This window comes from Bactrocera latifrons, unplaced genomic scaffold, assembly GCF_001853355.1.
Source record: "Bactrocera latifrons isolate USDA-ARS-PBARC rearing strain unplaced genomic scaffold, ASM185335v1 scaffold_24, whole genome shotgun sequence".
NCBI lineage: Eukaryota > Metazoa > Arthropoda > Insecta > Diptera > Tephritidae > Bactrocera > Bactrocera latifrons.
In genome coordinates this window covers 1,961,963-1,980,991 of record NW_017535963.1, presented here as the reverse complement: position 1 = coordinate 1,980,991, position 19,029 = coordinate 1,961,963, and the positions used below count along the sequence as shown (strand labels likewise).

General features: G+C 38.9%; 3 protein-coding genes across 7 annotated transcripts in view; 1 reads left to right on the top strand and 2 right to left on the bottom strand.

The window, feature by feature from the left end:
- Window positions 1-15,338, bottom strand: part of LOC108969091 (splicing factor 3B subunit 2) — a 55,205-nt gene extending 39,867 nt beyond the window's left edge. For 2 of the 3 annotated variants that reach the window (XM_018933596.1, XM_018933595.1), the window contains exons 1-2: window positions 14,872-15,338; window positions 14,207-14,725 (exon numbers count right to left, since the gene is read on the bottom strand). In XM_018933596.1, the coding sequence (XP_018789141.1) occupies window positions 14,207-14,725; window positions 14,872-14,930 (578 nt within the window). In that variant the 5' untranslated portion in view covers window positions 14,931-15,338. The remainder of the gene's footprint in view (window positions 1-14,206; window positions 14,726-14,871) is intronic. The other variant, XM_018933601.1, reaches the window with a different exon arrangement.
- Window positions 15,339-15,652: 314 nt separating this feature from the next.
- The window catches only part of LOC108969119 (cryptochrome-2), a 95,571-nt gene continuing 92,194 nt past the window's right edge, over window positions 15,653-19,029 (top strand). For 2 of the 3 annotated variants that reach the window (XM_018933657.1, XM_018933658.1), the window contains exons 1-2: window positions 15,653-16,463; window positions 16,521-17,416. In XM_018933657.1, the coding sequence (XP_018789202.1) occupies window positions 15,800-16,463; window positions 16,521-17,416 (1,560 nt within the window). In that variant the 5' untranslated portion in view covers window positions 15,653-15,799. Of the gene's footprint in view, window positions 16,464-16,520; window positions 17,592-19,029 lie in introns of those variants that run through there. The other variant, XM_018933656.1, reaches the window with a different exon arrangement.
- On the bottom strand, window positions 17,530-18,871 carry LOC108969120. Its single transcript, XM_018933659.1, has one exon. The coding sequence runs from the start codon at window positions 18,655-18,657 to the stop codon at window positions 17,656-17,658; it is 1,002 nt and encodes a 333-aa protein (XP_018789204.1). The 5' UTR covers window positions 18,658-18,871; the 3' UTR covers window positions 17,530-17,655.

Below are 19,029 nucleotides of genomic sequence, written 5' to 3'. Positions count from 1 at the left end.
GAGTTCGTAAGTGTAGGTTTAAGTGTCGATTTACCCACGCTGGACCCCAAACGTAACGCAATGGTCACGGCAATCTGTGACGAAGCATGGTGGCACTCGTACAGTATTTACTTAATACAGTGTGTGAAAATTATCGCTTCGTTGGAAAACCGAGAAATTAATAAACGATCAACTTTTTCTATCTTCAATCGAAACTTCTATTTGATTTTATATCTCATAATTGAAAAGGTAGAACGTCGTTGTGATGGATTTTGGAGTCAGCGACCAATTTTACTTGGCTTGGGATGCTCTAGTTCCTGAAACACAAGATTCTTTATTGGCAAAACTTGGTAAATGATTAATATTGAGTCCAGATGAACCGACCGGTGTAAGTGTGGTGGATGTGGATTTTTTGAAATATTCGAATAACAGTAATTGAAATGTAAATGAATTTAAATAAAACATGCCGGTCTGAATGACTTGTTCTGTTGAGTTTGGCTTTAAAACCAAAGAGAGAGAGAGAGAGGGAGAAACAATGGAAATTCAGTAATTCAGAGTGTAGAACAAATCATTCAAATTAGATTTGTATAGGAGGTCGAACTAATATTGTCTCTGACCTTTCTTTGACGAATAACTTCGTTCAACAATAAGGCTTTTTATTTCCGCAATTTTATTCTCTCTCTTCGTATACATATCTCGCTCTCTCTCTCTCTCTCTCTCTCTCGTAAACATATCTTGCCGCTGACGCATGCTAGAAACCGAAATTCCGAATAAGTGAAAGGTGACAAGTGATTGTGAAACAGATTAGAAATAGCGAAGACTACCACAAAGTCCAAAAACTCTCTAAACTTAAAACATCATGACACAGCCAACCCATTGGAAACTGCACCACTGTACAAAAACAAGTCATAAAAGTTCGGATAAGGGAAGTGGTGGGCGGCCGTAGGTGTATTCCCATTGCATTGGAATGAATTGTGGCGCTGTGTCACAGTGGTTTGGCCGTATTTCTCCCGCAAATGAAAACGAATTCTCCTTTCGGCCACATTTGCATGTTGATTTATTAATTTATTTGCGACTCTATTGTGTACCGCCGTCATGGCACGCCGCATTGTCTGGCCAGTCGGCCAGTCAAGTAAATACCTACTGTCCGCTGCAGTCCGGCAGTGATGGCAGACGCCGGTGACTGAGTATGCGAACCTAATCAGATGCCGGTCAAATGAAAAGACGGACAAACCGACAATGTAGATACCAAACAAAAAAAAAAAAAAAAAAAAAAAAAAAAAAAAAAAAAAAAAAAAAAAAAAAAAAAAAAAAAAAAAAAAAAAAAAAAAAAAAAAAGACTGAAGTCGCCGCTAAATGAGCGACTACGTCAGGCGGGAGTTGCTAGTGAAGAGTTGAAAAGTAAACAACAACAAAAAGTGCGCATAACAAATAAGGTGAAACAAAAAGCCGAAAAAAGCAAATGATGAAGGTAGCAAAAATTGGCATGAAAAAACCAACCGGCTGATGCAGGCAGGCAACAAACCTAACTAACAATTCTGTCCGTCTGTCCGTCCACTCGTGTAGTTAACCGTCTACTTGTACATAGCTGTCGCGTCCAGTTCATTCAGCAGCTTTTGAAATACAAAGTGGGTAGGCTGTGACGGTGGCTGTAAGGATGGCGTTGGTGGCACACAGCATCTCAACTGCTTTGGGAGTCCGCTGCTGCGACTGCCAACTGCCGGCTGGCGGCCTGTGAGTTTTTCAGATTGTCTTTCCGCCGACTTACAAATGAATGAAATGTTTACTTTGCAATGTTGTGTGGCGATAACGAAAGGTGGGTATTTTCGACTATTTTTTATCGCGTCTTTACGAAGTTTTTCATTGATTTTTTCCACCGTGTTTAAGCTTGCGCATATCAATTGCGAATGTTTGGCTTTGCAGAGCGCCTGTGAACTCACCATATATGGCGAATGGCGCGGCAACGAGTCGAGTTTAAATGGCAGTAGCGGAAAAAAAACAAGTAACAGTTAAAAAATCAGTTACTGCCAGCACAAGTACCGCCACATACATAATGTATTGCCGCCTCCTTCAGTGGCTTACGACGCAGCCCAAAAACACTTGGACAGTTGCAGTTAAGTATCTACAAGTCAGGAAAATGCGCCACAGTCGTAGATCAAAACACCAGCACCATGACTTAAGAGCATGGAAATGTGTTGTATGGAGGAAATAATGCAACAAACACAGCCATAAATAATGCAGCTGGCAGAATACGCCGAAAATAAAAATAAAACAACAAAAAAGGATCGTACCACAATGGCGAACGTGAAAAATGCGTCACTCAACGAATTCCCAGCGCAATTATTGCCAGCAATCACTAGATTGAATTGCCAGCAATTGCAGCAACRCACTGATTACATCGCGCATTGCGCGCCGCTTATGTGCGCGCGAAGCCAACCAGCTAGTATCGACCGCTTGGGATTCACTTTTATACGCCGGTTGATCGCGATTGCTGCGCCATAAAATTGAATTCGACGGCAGGCAGCCGAGCTCGAGCTCATTTGCATTAAGCGCAAATTTGCGAAGTTTAAATAAAAATACGCTAGCGCGGTATGAAAGCGCGCGCGATCGCAACGACACACGTACACGTTTGGACTCCGGTTGCTGCTGCGCCGATCGCGATCGCGATCACTGCCATCAAGTGTCTTCCAGTTCGCAGCGCGTTGCGGCAATTCCGTGCGCTGTGCGATCGAATCGGAGTAATTGCAAATTTTGAATGATTGCGCGGCGACGCTTATGCCGCAATGCAACAATTCAAACAGCATCAAATCATCTCGAAACGTCAGTTCACGCATAAGATTGTAGATAGGTATTTGTAGACTTTTTCATGGCAAATATAATATACTCCCGCGCGATGTACCAGCTGCCCGCTTGTCTAGTTGTCTGTCGCATTTAAACTGTGATCTCGTCATCATGATCATGACTTTTCCCTGTTTAGCAGCCAATGACAACACAAAAACGACGCGCTCAACAGCAGCAGCAGCAGCACAAGTCGCGCTTCGTTGAATAAACAAGATCACACATGTGTCGTGTGCGGCGTCGGCGGTTGCAACGGCGGCACGGCGGTGATGGCAAATATGTATTTTGTGAGATTATCGTCGCTTGTTATTTGCAACGATCATCGTTTATTGCTGCGGTATTTGTGCGAAAATTGTTTTGTCTGCGACTTGATAACGAAAGTGAAAGTACTAGCGCGGCTTACATCTATGTAAGTGTCGGGCCCCTGTACTCGCATGTGGGTATATTAAGTAAGCAAGTGCAAACGTAAGTATCGCTGCCTTCGCCGCTGCTGCATAAGTAAATATGTTTTTGTTAGCGCGTTTAAGTAATCGTAAAAGTTCAGCTGAAGCGTAGGCTATGTCGAATTGCTCACTCGCCTGTTCCTCCCGCCAGCTCTATAAGCGTACAATGACCAGTCAGGCAATTTACAATAACAAAAATGTAAACTTGCTCATTATAAATCAAATAATAGCTTAATTGTCTTCAATTTATTCCAGTTCATTCATACAGTGTCGCCCAATTTGTGGTTTCGAAATCTCAGGGTTGTAATTTGACAGCTGTCAAACGAATAGCATAAGAAAATTGCTGGCAAAATGCGTTGAACTCTTTAATAATTCGATGATGTCCTTCAGTATGGCCCTGGTAACCTTATTAGGGTTCAGCTTTGCCAGTATTAAAAAGTCTTCTGAAAATATTTGTGTAGTCTAATAAGACTAAAGTTTCCGCAAAACATCCGTTTGAACGCAAAAACATCCCCTTCCCAAGGTTGAGCGTTGGGTTTGGGACCCGCCTCGTAAAAACCACTACAAATGAAAAGACGAAAACAGGCTCGGATCAGAAACCGCCGTTTTCATGACGACCCCTACAAACGTGTTAAGTACAGTACTAAGGGCATGCACAAGGAATGTACGGTCCCTTTATTGTGAAGGTGTCGCTACCCATGTGGTTAATGTCCTGGTAAAAGTGAAAGCTGATATCACCGCCGTCCAAGAAATGCGATGTATGGGGCATGCGATGAAATAGCCACAATCCGCATTAAAGCCAAGCTCTTCAAAATGAAGGAGGATGTGACGAAAGATGTCTTCTATGAGCGCTTGGAACGCACCTATCAGAGCTGCCCAGGGTGGGTATCTTTGGGACAACGGTTTGTAAATTCAGCCTCCATGACGAAACAATCAAAAATGTGTTGAGGCTGCTCGACTTCGCCGTGGCCCGAAATATCAAGCTACCTGGCTGCCTTTGGATTGAAATAAAAAATAGTCAAGTCAGTTCGATAGTCAAGACGCACTAGAAGCGATCTCAGCTTATGATATAAAATCGCTTTCAGTGGAAGAGTTTATAGGAAGACTGAACCGCCTAACATTTTGCAACCGTGTACACCTGATCTGGGTGCCGGAACACAAAGAGGTAGTCGGCAATGAACTGGCCCACAAACTAGCTCGATCTGCGACAGCGTCCAAGATGATTGGGCCAGAACCATGCATTGCGGTGTGGCCCCACACCATAAAGTTGTTCCGCACGTAGGAGAGTGGAGAGAGAACTGTACTGACAGCAGGTAGCAGATATGCGCCACGCCAAGCTAATACTGGGCGGGTACAACTTGCAAGGTTTAGGGATATGATCATTCTCTCTCGGTACGAATTCCAAGTTCACTTTTTTCCAATTCTGTCACTCCGTTTGTATGTTTCACTTAACCTGCTTTATTGAATTTAATTAAGCAATTGCTTTTGTAGTTGGTTTTTTTTTGTTGTTTTGCTTTCTTTCTTTGTTTTTGACGGCACATTTTTTTTTCTAAGCAGGACTATTTCACTTGCTCTGCTTTTGTTTAAATTAATGCGGATCACTATTGATTTGTTGTTGTTATGTTTGTACAAACATTGATTTGTTGTTGTTTGTTTTTATTGCCATTTTAATTGACATCATTTGGAAATGTTGCAACCCGCAGTGGTGTTTGTCAATACTGCAGGCAATCCGTTGTGCCGACACACACACACACAAACACACATTGCGACCGCGTCGGTACACTTTATGCGTGTAATAAATTGCAACTCTGCGTCAACAACTGTCGCGGCTGCTATGTGGCTGGAACTGCAGCTTGGTAAAAGGTCAATGCATGTCCGTTGAGTATAAATAAATAACAACCACACACACACGCTCTTTGTCCACATATGCACACATGACTGTGAGAGTGTGTGTGTGTGTTTGCATCCACTCATAGAAACATTAAATGCTTCACCTCTTCGCTGCTGTCTTTCGGTTTGGCATGAAAAATGGTAGCATAAAGACAGCCATAAAAATTGTTTTTGGCATATAAATAACTGTAAATGTGTAAAGCGACGCCGCAACGTACATACATTCCTTGTAATTAAGGCGCTTGTGTCTGTAGGATTTTCTCTCTTAGCGATGTTAATAGCGCCAAAAGCCATGTTGTGTCTGCCGCACCAGACCAACAACAGCAACAAACATATTTGAAGATCAAACACAGCGCTTGCTGCGCCACTTCGGTGGAGGTCACGTGATTCCATGCCGTTGTGTGCAAACAAATTGTATTAAGGAAGGCATTAAAGCAAGGGTTTAATTGAAAAATGTTGTTAGGGTCACAACGCCTGCGGCTCAACCATTTATAAATGTTACGAGTGTTAACGTTATGATTTGCTGCGGTTGAAATATGACAGGTTCGGTGGTTGTAGGGAATTTGGAAAAATCGCGAGTAGAATAATTTAAGTTATAATATTTTAAAAACGGTTGGGATTAAAAAAAAAACTTTTCATTTTGTTTAGTGCAAGCACTTTACTTTAACTGTCCGATGAACTCGTTTGCCATACTCCAGAATATCATGCAGACCGGGATTCGGTCGATGGATTCAATACGAGGGTTAGATATTTAAACTAACAAGCTATAATTAACACAATAAATTGAAAAATAAAATCCATGCTTTCGATCGACCTGAGTATACGGTGTAGTAGGTTTACAAAATCTGGATCTGATATTATTGGCCTCAACATATGTGCCGTTGGCTCTTCTTTCTCCAGACTGGATGCTTTCTTATGCAAATGGGTCTGGTAGTGAACGAGGGCAAGATGAAATATCTCCTGTCAMCAAACAAACAGTCGTGGTACTCGGAACTTGGCTCCCACGTTAAAAGAAAGGAATCAGTATTAACACCAACAGCAATGTCAGTCTCGAAACACAACGTAGAATAACTCTTAACAAAAGGTGCTACTTCAGACTGAGTAGGCAATTGAGAAGTAAATTCCTCCCTCGACGAACAAAAACCAAACTTTATGAGTCACTACCGTCCTGCTATATGGTGCAGAGTCTTGGGCGATGAAAACAGCTTATGAGTCGACATTGCGAGTTCTCAAGAAAAAGGTTCTGCGGAAAATGTATAGCCCTTTGCGCGTTGGCCACGGCGAATACCGTATTCGATGGAACGATGAGCTGTATGAGATACACGGCGACTTTGACATAGTTCAGCGAATTAGAAGGCAGCGGCTACGCTGGCTAAGTCAGGTAGTCCGAATGGACGAAAACACTCCAGCTCTGAAAGTATTCGATGCAGTACCCGCCAGGTGAAGCAGAGGAAGAGGAAGATCTCTACTCCATTGGAAGGACCAGGTAGAGAAGGACCTGACCTCACTTGGAATAACCAGTTGGCGCCACGTAGCGAAAAGAAGAAACGACTAGCGCTGTTGTTAACTCGGCTATAATCGCGTAAGCGGTGTCTACGCGAGTAAAGAAGAAGATGCAACAACATCTAAGCTCCATATACTTGGTAAAGTGGAATCGCCAGAATTTTGCCGAATTTTCAGACTTCAGTTGGTTGACACCGAATATCTGCTACGGCTCAAAGCCAAAAGTTCTGAAAAGTCTGTTATGGAGTTCATGAATTAATCTTAAGCTTTTAACAGTTATTTCGGCAGCTGGAACAGAAATCCCTACAGAGGGAATCAGCGGAAGGCCAATTTTTTTTTTGTTTTTTTGGTGTTATGACACCAACCAACAAGTTTACAAGGATAGTAAATCTGAAGGAACTGAATTTGTTTTTTTCGTCATGTTCCCTCCCGTTCTTATCTCCCGCAACATTTTGGTCGGCGTAATAGGTCGAATCTTCAACAAATCATGCGAGAAGCCGTTTTTGTTTACGTTACAGAGGAGAAGTGGAGCAAATAGCATACTTTTTTTTTACCAAAATTTGAATAATTTCTCACACAACTTTGTGATTTAATGGCACTTTCGAAAGCACTTGCCAGAGGACATGCGGATGAATACCCCAACGACCCCTTTCTAAAACACATTTCAATACATACAGACATACATATAATAAATTAAGTAATAGCTTGAATGTGTGTGTGTGTTGCGTGCAATACAAATAGAGTTGAATTAAAATTAACTACTAAAAGCAACATCAATCACAAAAGATAAACATTTGAATACATGAATGAATGTTTTGTGGAAATTAACAACAGCAGGATCAACAACAGCAATGGCAGCATAGAAAACAAGCATCAATGTGGCTGTAACATATACATCTATTTACCGTTAAAGCTGCTATCGTTAGCTAACTACCACTTGTTGCGCTTTTCTCCAGACTCCACACACACACACGCGCGTGCGCACCGCGTCGTGCCATATCAATCAATTACAATTGAAAGTGATCACACAATTTTATTGCCAAATGTGTGCATATTTTTTATTTATTCCTTTGGCTCTGCGGGTAAATTGATTTCTGTTTGTTGTTGCTGCTGCTGCTGCTGTTTCCTCGCTTCCTTTTTTGCACTCTAAATTAGCTTAAAGCGCGAGCACAATAACTCCTAGAGGTGAAATGTGCATTAGCTTAAGCGGGTGAATCTGTGTGTGTGTTAGTGGCTGAGCGTGTTGTGTGTATATGTGTGGGTGTATGCAAAGCAGTTAAGCCTCGGCTTATATCCATACTAAGTAATATTCCTAACGCGCTTAGCTAGTTGAGCTCTAAATTTATCAGCCAGAAGCAGACGAGTGCAGTTGGCGGCCGCGCTAAGCGTATTCAGAGCGGTATCGGGCGCGCGCGCGCGTGCGCTGCGCTTGGACAGACCAGGTGTCGACTGTAAATGCGTTTTCAATATTTCATTTAACCGCGGCACGTTGGCGTTTGACATTTTTCCCATTAAATGTGACGGCAGCGCGACGGCAGGCGATTTACTAACTCACGTGGCCGCAATGAGGACGACGGCCGCCGCTACCCTTGCCGCGCTATCTAACTGCTACGTACCACTGACATTTGGTGAAATGCCTTTATAAGGATGTTTGATGACGGCGGCGACGGTGCGCAGCCAACGCAAACGATTTATGCATCAATGAAATGCCCACACCGAGAAAATTAGAAAGTAAAACTGTAGTAGAGGTTGCTGTATGTGCGCGGTGGGGTGGGGGCGGTGTTGCTTAGCGCTTTGTTGGCAGTCTAGTGGCATGTAGTAGAAGCTGACGTTTGGAAGCGCAAAACTGGAACTAAAGCACGCGGCGCGCAACAAAGGCGCACACATACCTACATACATGTTTTGGCGTACAGTTAGTTATCAGCAGCGTGGCTTAAATATGTGCGCCATGGCAGTCGCCATTTATCGTGGGAGCACCTTTGAGCGCCGCGTAGCAGTGCGGGCGGCCGCGCGCTAACGCTGTATAACTAGCGTGCGCTATGTGGGTTGCTATAAGCGCAGATTTCTTCCTTTACTCTGACAATATATATATATATATATATATATAGTATATATATATATATATATATATAGTATATATATATATATATATCGGGTGATTTTTTAAGAGCTTGATAACTTTTTTAAAAAAAAAAACGCATAAAATTTGCAAAATCTCATCGGTTCTTTATTTGAAACGTTAGATTGGTTCATGACATTTACTTTTTGAAGATAATTTCATTTAAATGTTGACCGCGGCTGCGTCTTAGGTGGTCCATTCGGAAAGTCCAATTTTGGGCAACTTTTTCGAGCATTTCGGCCGGAATAGCCCGAATTTCTTCGGAAATGTTGTCTTCCAAAGCTGGAATAGTTGCTGGCTTATTTCTGTAGACTTTAGACTTGACGTAGCCCCACAAAAAATAGTCTAAAGGCGTTAAATCGCATGATCTTGGTGGCCAACTTACGGGTCCATTTCTTGAGATGAATTGTTCTCCGAAGTTTTCCCTCAAAATGGCCATAGAATCGCGAGCTGTGTGGCATGTAGCGCCATCTTGTTGAAACCACATGTCAACCAAGTTCAGTTCTTCCATTTTTGGCAACAAAAAGTTTGTTAGCATCGAACGATAGCGATCGCCATTCACCGTAACGTTGCGTCCAACGGCATCTTTGAAAAAATACGGTCCAATGATTCCACCAGCGTATAAACCACACCAAACAGTGCATTTTTCGGGATGCATGGGCAGTTCTTGAACGGCTTCTGGTTGCTCTTCACCCCAAATGCGGCAATTTTGCTTATTTACGTAGCCATTCAACCAGAAATGAGCCTCATCGCTGAAGCGCGAAACACATTTCGAACCGAACACTGATTTTGGTAATAAAATTCAATGATTTGCAAGCGTTGCTCGTTAGTAAGTCTATTCATGATGAAATGTCAAAGCATACTGAGCATCTTTCTCTTTGACACCATGTCTGATATCCCACGTGATCTGTCAAATACTAATGCATGAAAATCCTAACCTCAAAAAAATCACCCGATATATATAGTATATGTTTTTGTAATATCGTACTTTTTTTTAACTTTTCACATATTGTTTATGCGCAAAAATGCTGCTGTAAAAATTATGCATTTATCCCTAAGGGGTGAAAATGGTGCGCGATTAAATTCGCTCAGCGCCACCACCTTCCCAGCGGAGGCGCGCTGTTGTCGGCAATTCACATATGCGTCGCGCCATCAATGCGGGCGGTTTTAAGCAATTTCAATTCATTTCATGCTAGTGTTTCATTATTTTTTTTTTTTTTTCAAAATATTTTATTTTCACCGTTTTAATTTCGTTGTCATAAAAAATTACATTTAAATGCGCAACGTCGGGTAATTGCAGGCGTTACTGGTCAAGTGGCAGACTGATAAATTGTTATGGACATGCGCGCGCATTAAGGCGTTTTTGCTTTCGATTTTCCGAAACTTTATGTTTTTGTTTAGGTAGAAATGTTAATTGTTTCTCGGTTGGTGACATGGTGTGGGAAGCTGTTGAACGATAGTGCTGAGATGTCAATGAACTACTCGAAGAGAAATTCAGACAGAACGACGCTGCGTTTGCTGAGATTGTTTTTGGGAGGTTGGGCGGTAGTGAAAACGATAACTATAGTACTATATAACTTTAGCCATGGGTGAGCACTCGAGGGCAGGTTTTTAAGGAACCCAAGAGGTCTCCGAACGTTAATAGATGACAAGCTATAGCTTTTTAAGGTGGTTTGGGATTTTCCATTATTTTTGCTGGAGGACCTGAGGGTAAGTTTTCAGGGAATCCAATAGGTCGCCGAGAAATCTTTGATGACACAATGGATGCTTATTTTTAGCAATTTTTTTATGACTAAACTTAAGTCGGTGCACAAAGAAAGAGTTTGAAAAAAAAAAAACAAAAGGAGAGAATTAAACCACAATACAACATCGTTGAAAAATCGTCACTCCAGTAATGATTTATAAAGCAATAAGGTAAATACAGAAATAGATATCACCGAATTTTGTTGGGTCTATCGAAAAATAGCAATCTACAATTGCCAAGATAGTCAGAACAGCATATGCCGAACGGACCTAGAATTGTATTCAACCAAGGACGGTCAACCCAGAAACATACTTTTAAATTATTTGAGGATTGTTTTCTGAGCTACAACAACATATGCATATATTTAAATTAATGTCTGCATAACTAAATTCCAAAAAAAAAAAAAATGTGTTACAGTTTTGATATAAAATTAGATTTCCAAAAAAAAAGTATGACAAAATTTTGACACAATTAGGTAGAATTAGCAATAAAGAACAGTGTGTGTATGTCAAAATATATTTAAAAAAAAAACATGTAGAACTCAAGAATTTCAAAACAAAGAATGCCAAAAACACTTTAAAACACGTGGCATAAACATATAATTGATAGCTATTTTTAAAATATTTTGCATGTTAATATTTTAATTACATACCTACAAATATTTTATTATATACAACATTTTTATTTCTTATACATATTTATAACCTTATATTAATATACAGAAAAAGTTTTCATAATACATATTGGGAAAATAATATAGTATATAAAAGAATATTTTCGAATTTCACGAGCAAGTAGTTAAATATCAGAAATTGTATAAATAAACTAATATCGAAGCTAGCAATTGGCACACGTAGTCATTTCAAAAAAAAACAAAAAAATATTAATAATAATAAAATTGTTAAATAAAAGAAAACAAAAGAAAAATACGCAATTCTTTTTATATTTAAAAAATAATAAAAAAATAAATAAAATATTACAAACAACTATTTTCGTCCCAATGCGCATTCGTAAATTGCGCATAATAATACAAAATGCTTCTTTCTAAAAGTTTTCGATGACAGCAGTGACCTTCGAAAGAGCGAAATACAAATTAACTCGTTCAGACATGAAGTCGAACGGAAAGCCAAATGTGGCAACCTTGAACTTAACACCAAACCAAAGGAAAATTTAGTGCTGTTTACCGTACATTAATTGCATTGTTGCTGGTGGACAAGAAATAGAATTGTAGAATAAATAGAATATTAAATTGAATAAAAAGACATATTTTTTACGTAAGTTGCGAAAACACTTTAAACAAGCTATAGTTTTACTATTTTAATGTTTTTTAAATGGGTGTGTGCGAAAATGTGCTCGACGACAGGAATTGTTTGCCACCGCCGCTGATAGCAGGAACGGTAAAAGCTAATGCAAATAGAAGATTAGAGTGTCAAAGTTGAACAAACAAAAAATAGCACGATAAGAAGGCTTGAAATCTATGAAAGTGGCACCATATAATTACGTATACACTTTTGTGTATTTCCTATGCGCGCTGTACACACCATAATTGTAGATTTAATCTTCAATGTTTCAATGAATAAAAATGCAATGCGTTTAGTTACATGTATGTATTTTGAAAGATAACCAAGACAATAAGTAGAGTATTTGAAAATATGTGTGTGCACAAATACATAAATACTTACATAAAATAATCATAACAAAAAGCTATAAAAAATATTGTGGAAGTGACGTTTCGCATGGCTTATTATTTCTTTTTTAACAACTCTACTTGTAGCGATAACAGCAGATTTAAATAAAAAAAATATAAATTTTTATAAAACTTTTACAGCTAACTATAAAATTGAAATAGCTATGAAACACGTTTGGAATAAATTATAAAATTATTTGTGCACAGTTTTTCACCCTTACACATAAATATAATATAACTCAACAGAATTAATTTGAAAAACATTGTGTTGATAAGGTTGATTAAAATTCATTCTAACAACTTATTTACATGTGTACATAAATATGTATCTGTTTAGTTAAGTAGGTACACATTTTTATAATAATTCTGTTTTACTACTGGCACTCTAAAACGACTGATTGGCAGATAATAACTAAAGTATTTTCACTGTAATTTACTTAAACACGTCATTAGACATTTATTATTGTTGGGTTCAAGCTAATTTTGAACTTGGGAATTGCGGTCGGAGTTATTATGAAATTATTCACTGGTATTACAAATCCATGAGTACTGGTATTTGTTTTTTTTTATAGATTTTTACACATTTAATTTGCTGTTTCACCCAAAAAGTTTTCATTGTCAATGCAATTAGGAGTACACAAGTTTTTATAATTATTATTTTTTGATTTCCCCGTTAATTAGTGGCATTCAAACGAAATTGCGGAAAATAATAATAATTATATGAGAAGACATGAAAAATAATAGTTTATAAAGATACCTCTTTTTGGCAAAAGAGGCATCTAAAATATTCGCCAAAATTTCATTAGTCGCAAATGAACTGTGGCAATCTATAAATATTGAGGATTTTCTGACACACATTAACAACAACAGAAATATTTATAGTATTTTCCTTATTGCAAGCCTCTTAGTTTTTACCCCTCCTTGTTAATGGTTATTTTCGCATATCATATTTAACTTTTCAACTGTTTTTTTTTTTGGCTTTGATTTTGCATATTTTGATCGAAATTCCGCATTAAGAAATTGTCGATAATTGCGAAACGTGCATACTCGTACATATGTAGGTGCTTATGTATATATTTACAAATTGTATTTAAGTACTACAAAGATGCCGCTCGCCAGCCAGTCGTTTTGTGCAAAAAATAATGCACTTTTAAAGTGTGGCCGTAATTATTTTTAAACACAGGGTTTTTTTTCCAAACGCCCCTCTTTGAGTATGAACGGACATACATGACATATGTATGYATGCTTATATATTATAAATTAGCTGAGAGCAAAGTGTAGTGAAGTTTGCAATGCCTAATGATAAATGAGTAAACATGTATACATTCGTATATATTTATTATCACATTTTAACAGCTGAAGTTCACAGTGCATCCTGGACTTTACAACTTAACAATACAACATTCATATTTACTTTTCTTAGGAAGGCATGAATAAGGCGACGAGTAACGTCTGCAGAAATAAAGCTTAAATTGTAGTAGTTTCCTCAATGATTTGATACGCGACACGAGTGTTCTAAATATAAATTATGGTATAAATTTCATAATTGGAAGCTTGATAAGAGGGCAGAATGTGGAATTAATTCTATATCACGCACATTCAAGCATTTAAACCCATAAAAATGTATTACTAGACGAAAAATTATATTCATTTGTTTGGGGAAGTAGTTTAACATAAACAATGGGCGTCAGTAAGGCAGTCACGACGCAACCACAACAAAGTTATCAATGAGGAACGTAAACAAGTATTCAGATCAATTTCATACGCAACCACTTAAGTATTATTTAACAAGTATCATAAATGGTTATTTAAAACGTTTAACGCAAGTAAATTACCGCAATTGTTAAACAACTATATAAAATATAAGTTGATATACAACATTTCATAATAAAAGAACATTTCTGTACGAATTTCATCAGTAATCAGAAAATTCTGTGTGAAATGGTGATTAAATGCTGAAGAGTAACTTCAGAAATTAATTAGAAATACACAAATAGATTTACCTTTCTTGCACGCTCTCACGCTCTGCTTGCAGATTTTGCAAGTCATCATCGACCAAGGCAGGTGCTTCAACTGCAAAATCGATCATTTCCTCATTCTCGTTTTGATGCGCTGGTTCAACGGCTTCATTTATAACCACAGCACTTTTTTCACGTATTATATCATTTCCATCATTATCACTTGCACTTGCACTATACATAACACTACTTGGCAACAGCCAACCTTCAGCCGACTCTGTTACTGGCTCTGTTGTGCTATCGTGTACAACATTGTTCGGCGCATTAGCAGCAGCTGGAGCAGCTGTTTGTGGCGCTTGAATATGTTCACCCTCATTTTTTGTTAATTTTACCACTTCTTCATTTATCGGTATAATTTCTGCATGCGCCTCTATTGCCGGCGGTGCAGCAGCTGCTTTGTGTTCAACAGCTGCGCCAGCTTCAACAGGAAGCGTTGTCGATTCATCACTACATGCAGCTACAAATTTAGCATTCTCTGTGAGAAACACAAAGAAAAGAAAACAACTGAAAAGAAAAATATTTAATTTATTTCATTAGTAAACCAGCCATGCAAATATTTTGTAAAACATGTTTGAATATAAATTTTAATATGAGTGTGAGTATGTATGTATTGCATGCAATTGTGTATGGTCAGCAAATTTAGCGCTCACCTCGAAATACACGTCACCGATAGCAGGCCCAAATAAGCGAATTGCAAGTTGATACGCATATTTTATGCATTCACACATAATACGCACTTTGCCAAGTATACATATATTATAATTTTGTAATTACTTCTAATTCATTTAAAACACATATTTTATCGGCTTGCTCCCGCGTCACTTTTTGCAATTTTTTTTCTTGTTTTCCAGTATCTGCCAGTACGCTAGGCACACACGCTCACCGCTTTCACTACACTTTTGCAACCGTTGCTGAATTAACTATTAAAAACATTTAAAAGGCGAATTTTAGGCACATTTCTTTTGCATAAAACTCTTTGCTCAAGATATTTCGTTTTATCTTTGCTTTAATTCGACTGCTAAACGGTGTAAACTGTAATTTTTTGAATGAAATATGAGCTGCGGGAACAAGAACCTGTACAAGAATCAACTGGAAGCCGTTCAACGAAAATTAATCTGCAAACAAATAAGAAAAAGTAAAAAAAAACAGAGAACTGTCAAATTGGAAGACAAACGTCAAAATCCACAAACCTGATTGGAATTTACGAATGAGTTGTTAAAGCAAACCCAAGTAAATACAAACAGTGTTGTTTCTTTCCAATTGAGCGAGAGGTTTCAGATGCTTAAACAGAGGTTAATTTACTCGTGTTAACAAAAAAAAAAATTATTAAAGAAGAGGTGAAATTAAGTTAATATTTTTAAAAGTAAGCTACAATTTAGATATCATAACGAGTGCGTTTTGATCCAGAAATAAGTCCGGCATATAGTGAAGAGTGCTGCCAAATTTCAAGTGTAGTTCCAATTGGAATTCGAATGCAATTTCCAAAAACAGCTGTTATATGTTCCACTATTTGACGGAGTCAAGTGCATTTTTCTCGCGTAAAATTCTTAAATTTGAATTTAATTTCGGGAATGAGCCATGGAGTCGAAAACTACGTTGGTGCATTGGTTTCGCAAAGGACTACGTGTACATGATAACCCAGCATTGGCTCTTGTTTTCTCCAAAGCAGTAAATCAACCCACAAAATATTGTGTGCGACCGATTTTTATACTCGATACTGCGTTGTTAGAATGGTTGCGCGTTGGCGCGAACCGTTGGCGTTTTCTGCAACAAACACTAGCAGACTTGGACACAAATTTACGGAAACTAAATACGCAATTATATGTGGTGCGCGGTACACCAGCTACGGTTTTTCAACGCATCTTTAAGGAGTGGCGTGTGAGTTTACTAACCTTTGAAAGTGATATTGAGCCGTATGCATTGAAGCGTGATGCAGAGATTCAACGTTTGGCTAAGGCAGCTAGAGTAAAAGTGGATGCATTTTCCTCGCATACCATATATAATCCAGATTTAGTAATACAAAGAAATGGTGGCAATGCGCCACTAACATATCAGAAATTTTTAAGCGTTATCGAAAAATTAATTGTGCCATTGCCGGTGGCAAACCCCGAGATATTGCCAGATGAACAAAAGCCACCAAAGGATACAATGGAGAAAGAAAACACTAATTGTTATGCATATCCAACATTAGATGAACTTGTGAAGCGGCCCGAGGAGTTAGGAGAAAATAAATTTGTTGGCGGTAAGTATGTGCAGATCTTCAAAGGTTTTGCTAATTTGCAAACACTTTTAATTGCAGGCGAGACTGAAGGTTTACGCCGTTTGGATGCTTCACTGAGCAACGAATCGTGGGTTGCTGCTTTTGAAAAACCAAATACTGCACCGAATTCGCTTGAACCCAGCACTACTGTGCTCAGTCCATACCTGAAGTTTGGTTGCCTCAGCGCACGCTTGTTTCATCAGCGTGTAATGTCGATACTTAAGCGTCAAACCAAGCATTCCAAACCACCCGTATCATTGATAGGACAACTGCTCTGGCGTGAATTTTACTACACAGCCGCTGCGTCAGAGCCAAATTTCGATCGTATGTTGGGTAATAAATTCTGTATACAAATACCATGGGAAACCAATGAAGTACATTTATCAGCTTGGACTAATGGCCGTACGGGTTATCCATTTATAGACGCCATAATGCGTCAATTGCGTCAGGAGGGTTGGATACATCATTTGGCGCGTCACGCTGTTGCATGCTTTCTAACACGTGGTGATTTATGGATCTCTTGGGAGGAGGGCCAAAAAGTATTCGAAGAATTACTACTCGATCAGGATTGGGCATTGAATGCCGGCAATTGGATGTGGCTCTCAGCCTCAGCATTCTTTTATCAATACTTTCGTGTCTACAGTCCGGTTGCTTTCGGCAAGAAAACCGATCCAACTGGCGCTTACATAAGAAAATATGTACCTGAACTTGCCAAGTACCCAGCAGGTTGTATTTATGAACCTTGGAAGGCACATTTGAGCGCCCAACGCGAATATGGCTGTGTGCTGGGCGAAGATTATCCACATCGTATAGTTATTCACGAAACTGTGCACAAGGAGAATATAAAACGCATGACAGCGGCTTACAAAATAAACCGTGAAGTGAAAGAGGGCAAAAGTCCAACTGACGAAAGTGGAAAGGACAAACGTAAAAAGGTAGGAAGTAGCGCACTGTTGACAAAGAAGCTACGTACCTAATACGACATACGACGTAGTAGTATTTAGTAGTATAGTGTTTTTCGTAGTAATAAGTTACTATATTGCAGAGCTTTGTTATATTTTTTAAACAGTTAAGTTTATTAAAAATACATTACCAATGRCATGATATTTACAAAATGACATAAGTATTTGAAAAAAAGAATCCTCATAAAATATCCCTTGCACCATGTGTAGATTCACTTCTCATAGACGCAAATTTGCATATCGTCTGCTTTGTCCTTATCGTTTGGATCCAAGCGGTAGCGATAAGTTGAATCGCGCAGCATACGCTTGGGCATAATGATCTTGATGCCTTTAAATTCAAAGACGTTGTTACGCTCCTTCGGTATCGGTGGCAATTTGAAGCGCTCATCATCACCATAGGCGTCAATGTCGACAGTGCCCTGCTTTTTCTCCTCCTCATTAGCGAAGGCATCTATGTCCACTGGTGCCTCGCAAATTACTTCCACATCGTCCATGGCATTTTTTGCCTTCGTTGTACTGGCTGCCACAAATTTCTGCTCACTGGTTGCAATATCCACGCCAATCGCTTTAATTGCTTCCTCAGCGTCTATTATTGTCTCCTGTTTGGACCCTTTAGTAACTTGTACTGCTTCAGCCGCCATTGGCATCGTACTTACAGCACCATCACCAATTGGATATGCAGCTGCTGCATCAGCAGTTTGTTCAGCTACTTTTGTGGTAATTTTCCGCGGCAAAATCAAATCAGGCATGTCTTCGTACATCATATCGTCGCCGTAGCCATCGATATTGACCACCGTCGGCATTGTGCGCACTAAAGGCAACGCTGGAGTATTGTTTTGTTTAGCTTCGTTAATGCGTTCTTCCAGATCCATATGTGCCATGCGATCTTCAAAGTCCATACGTCCATAGCCGCTATTTATGTCCACAATTGTCATTTCGGGTAGCTTATCCTCCTTGATTGAAGTCGATTTCGCCTCGTCTATAGGCGCAACATCGTTCAAATCCTTATTATTGCTTTTGTTGGGTCCACTGCTATCTGTCAATCCCTCCGATTTCGCTAAAACGTTCACCGTTTCGTTGGCTAACGGAATTTCGTGGTTGCTGAAGTTCGGTTTTGGCGCCGTGGTGGAAATGACACGTATYAGCGTTGTAAAGGTTTTCGCCAATCGATGCGGTTGCATCCATATTTTCGCAGCGTAGCTTAATCGTGACATTTTATTTAAGTTTTTTGGTTGAAAATTTGAAAATATATTTAATTCCTTTTAATTGTGCTGTGGTCTTTTAAGAGGTTTACTGATTTTCTCTTTATGAATTCCGTTAATTTAAAATCCGTTCTTTTACGCAATAATGTTAACTTGAAATTTATGTACATATGTATGTATGTAAATGAACGATTTGAGAGTCGCTTCTATGTTTTGAAAAGATTTAAAAAAAAAATTTTTTTTTGCTTTAACATGAAAAGCATTCAAATGAGAAAAGTTCTTATCTCAAAGTAGTTAAGTGAACAATATTTGCTTTAATGTACAGACGTGTTCGAAATAATAAGAACAACCAAAGTGAATATCGAAATCATTGAATAAAATTTT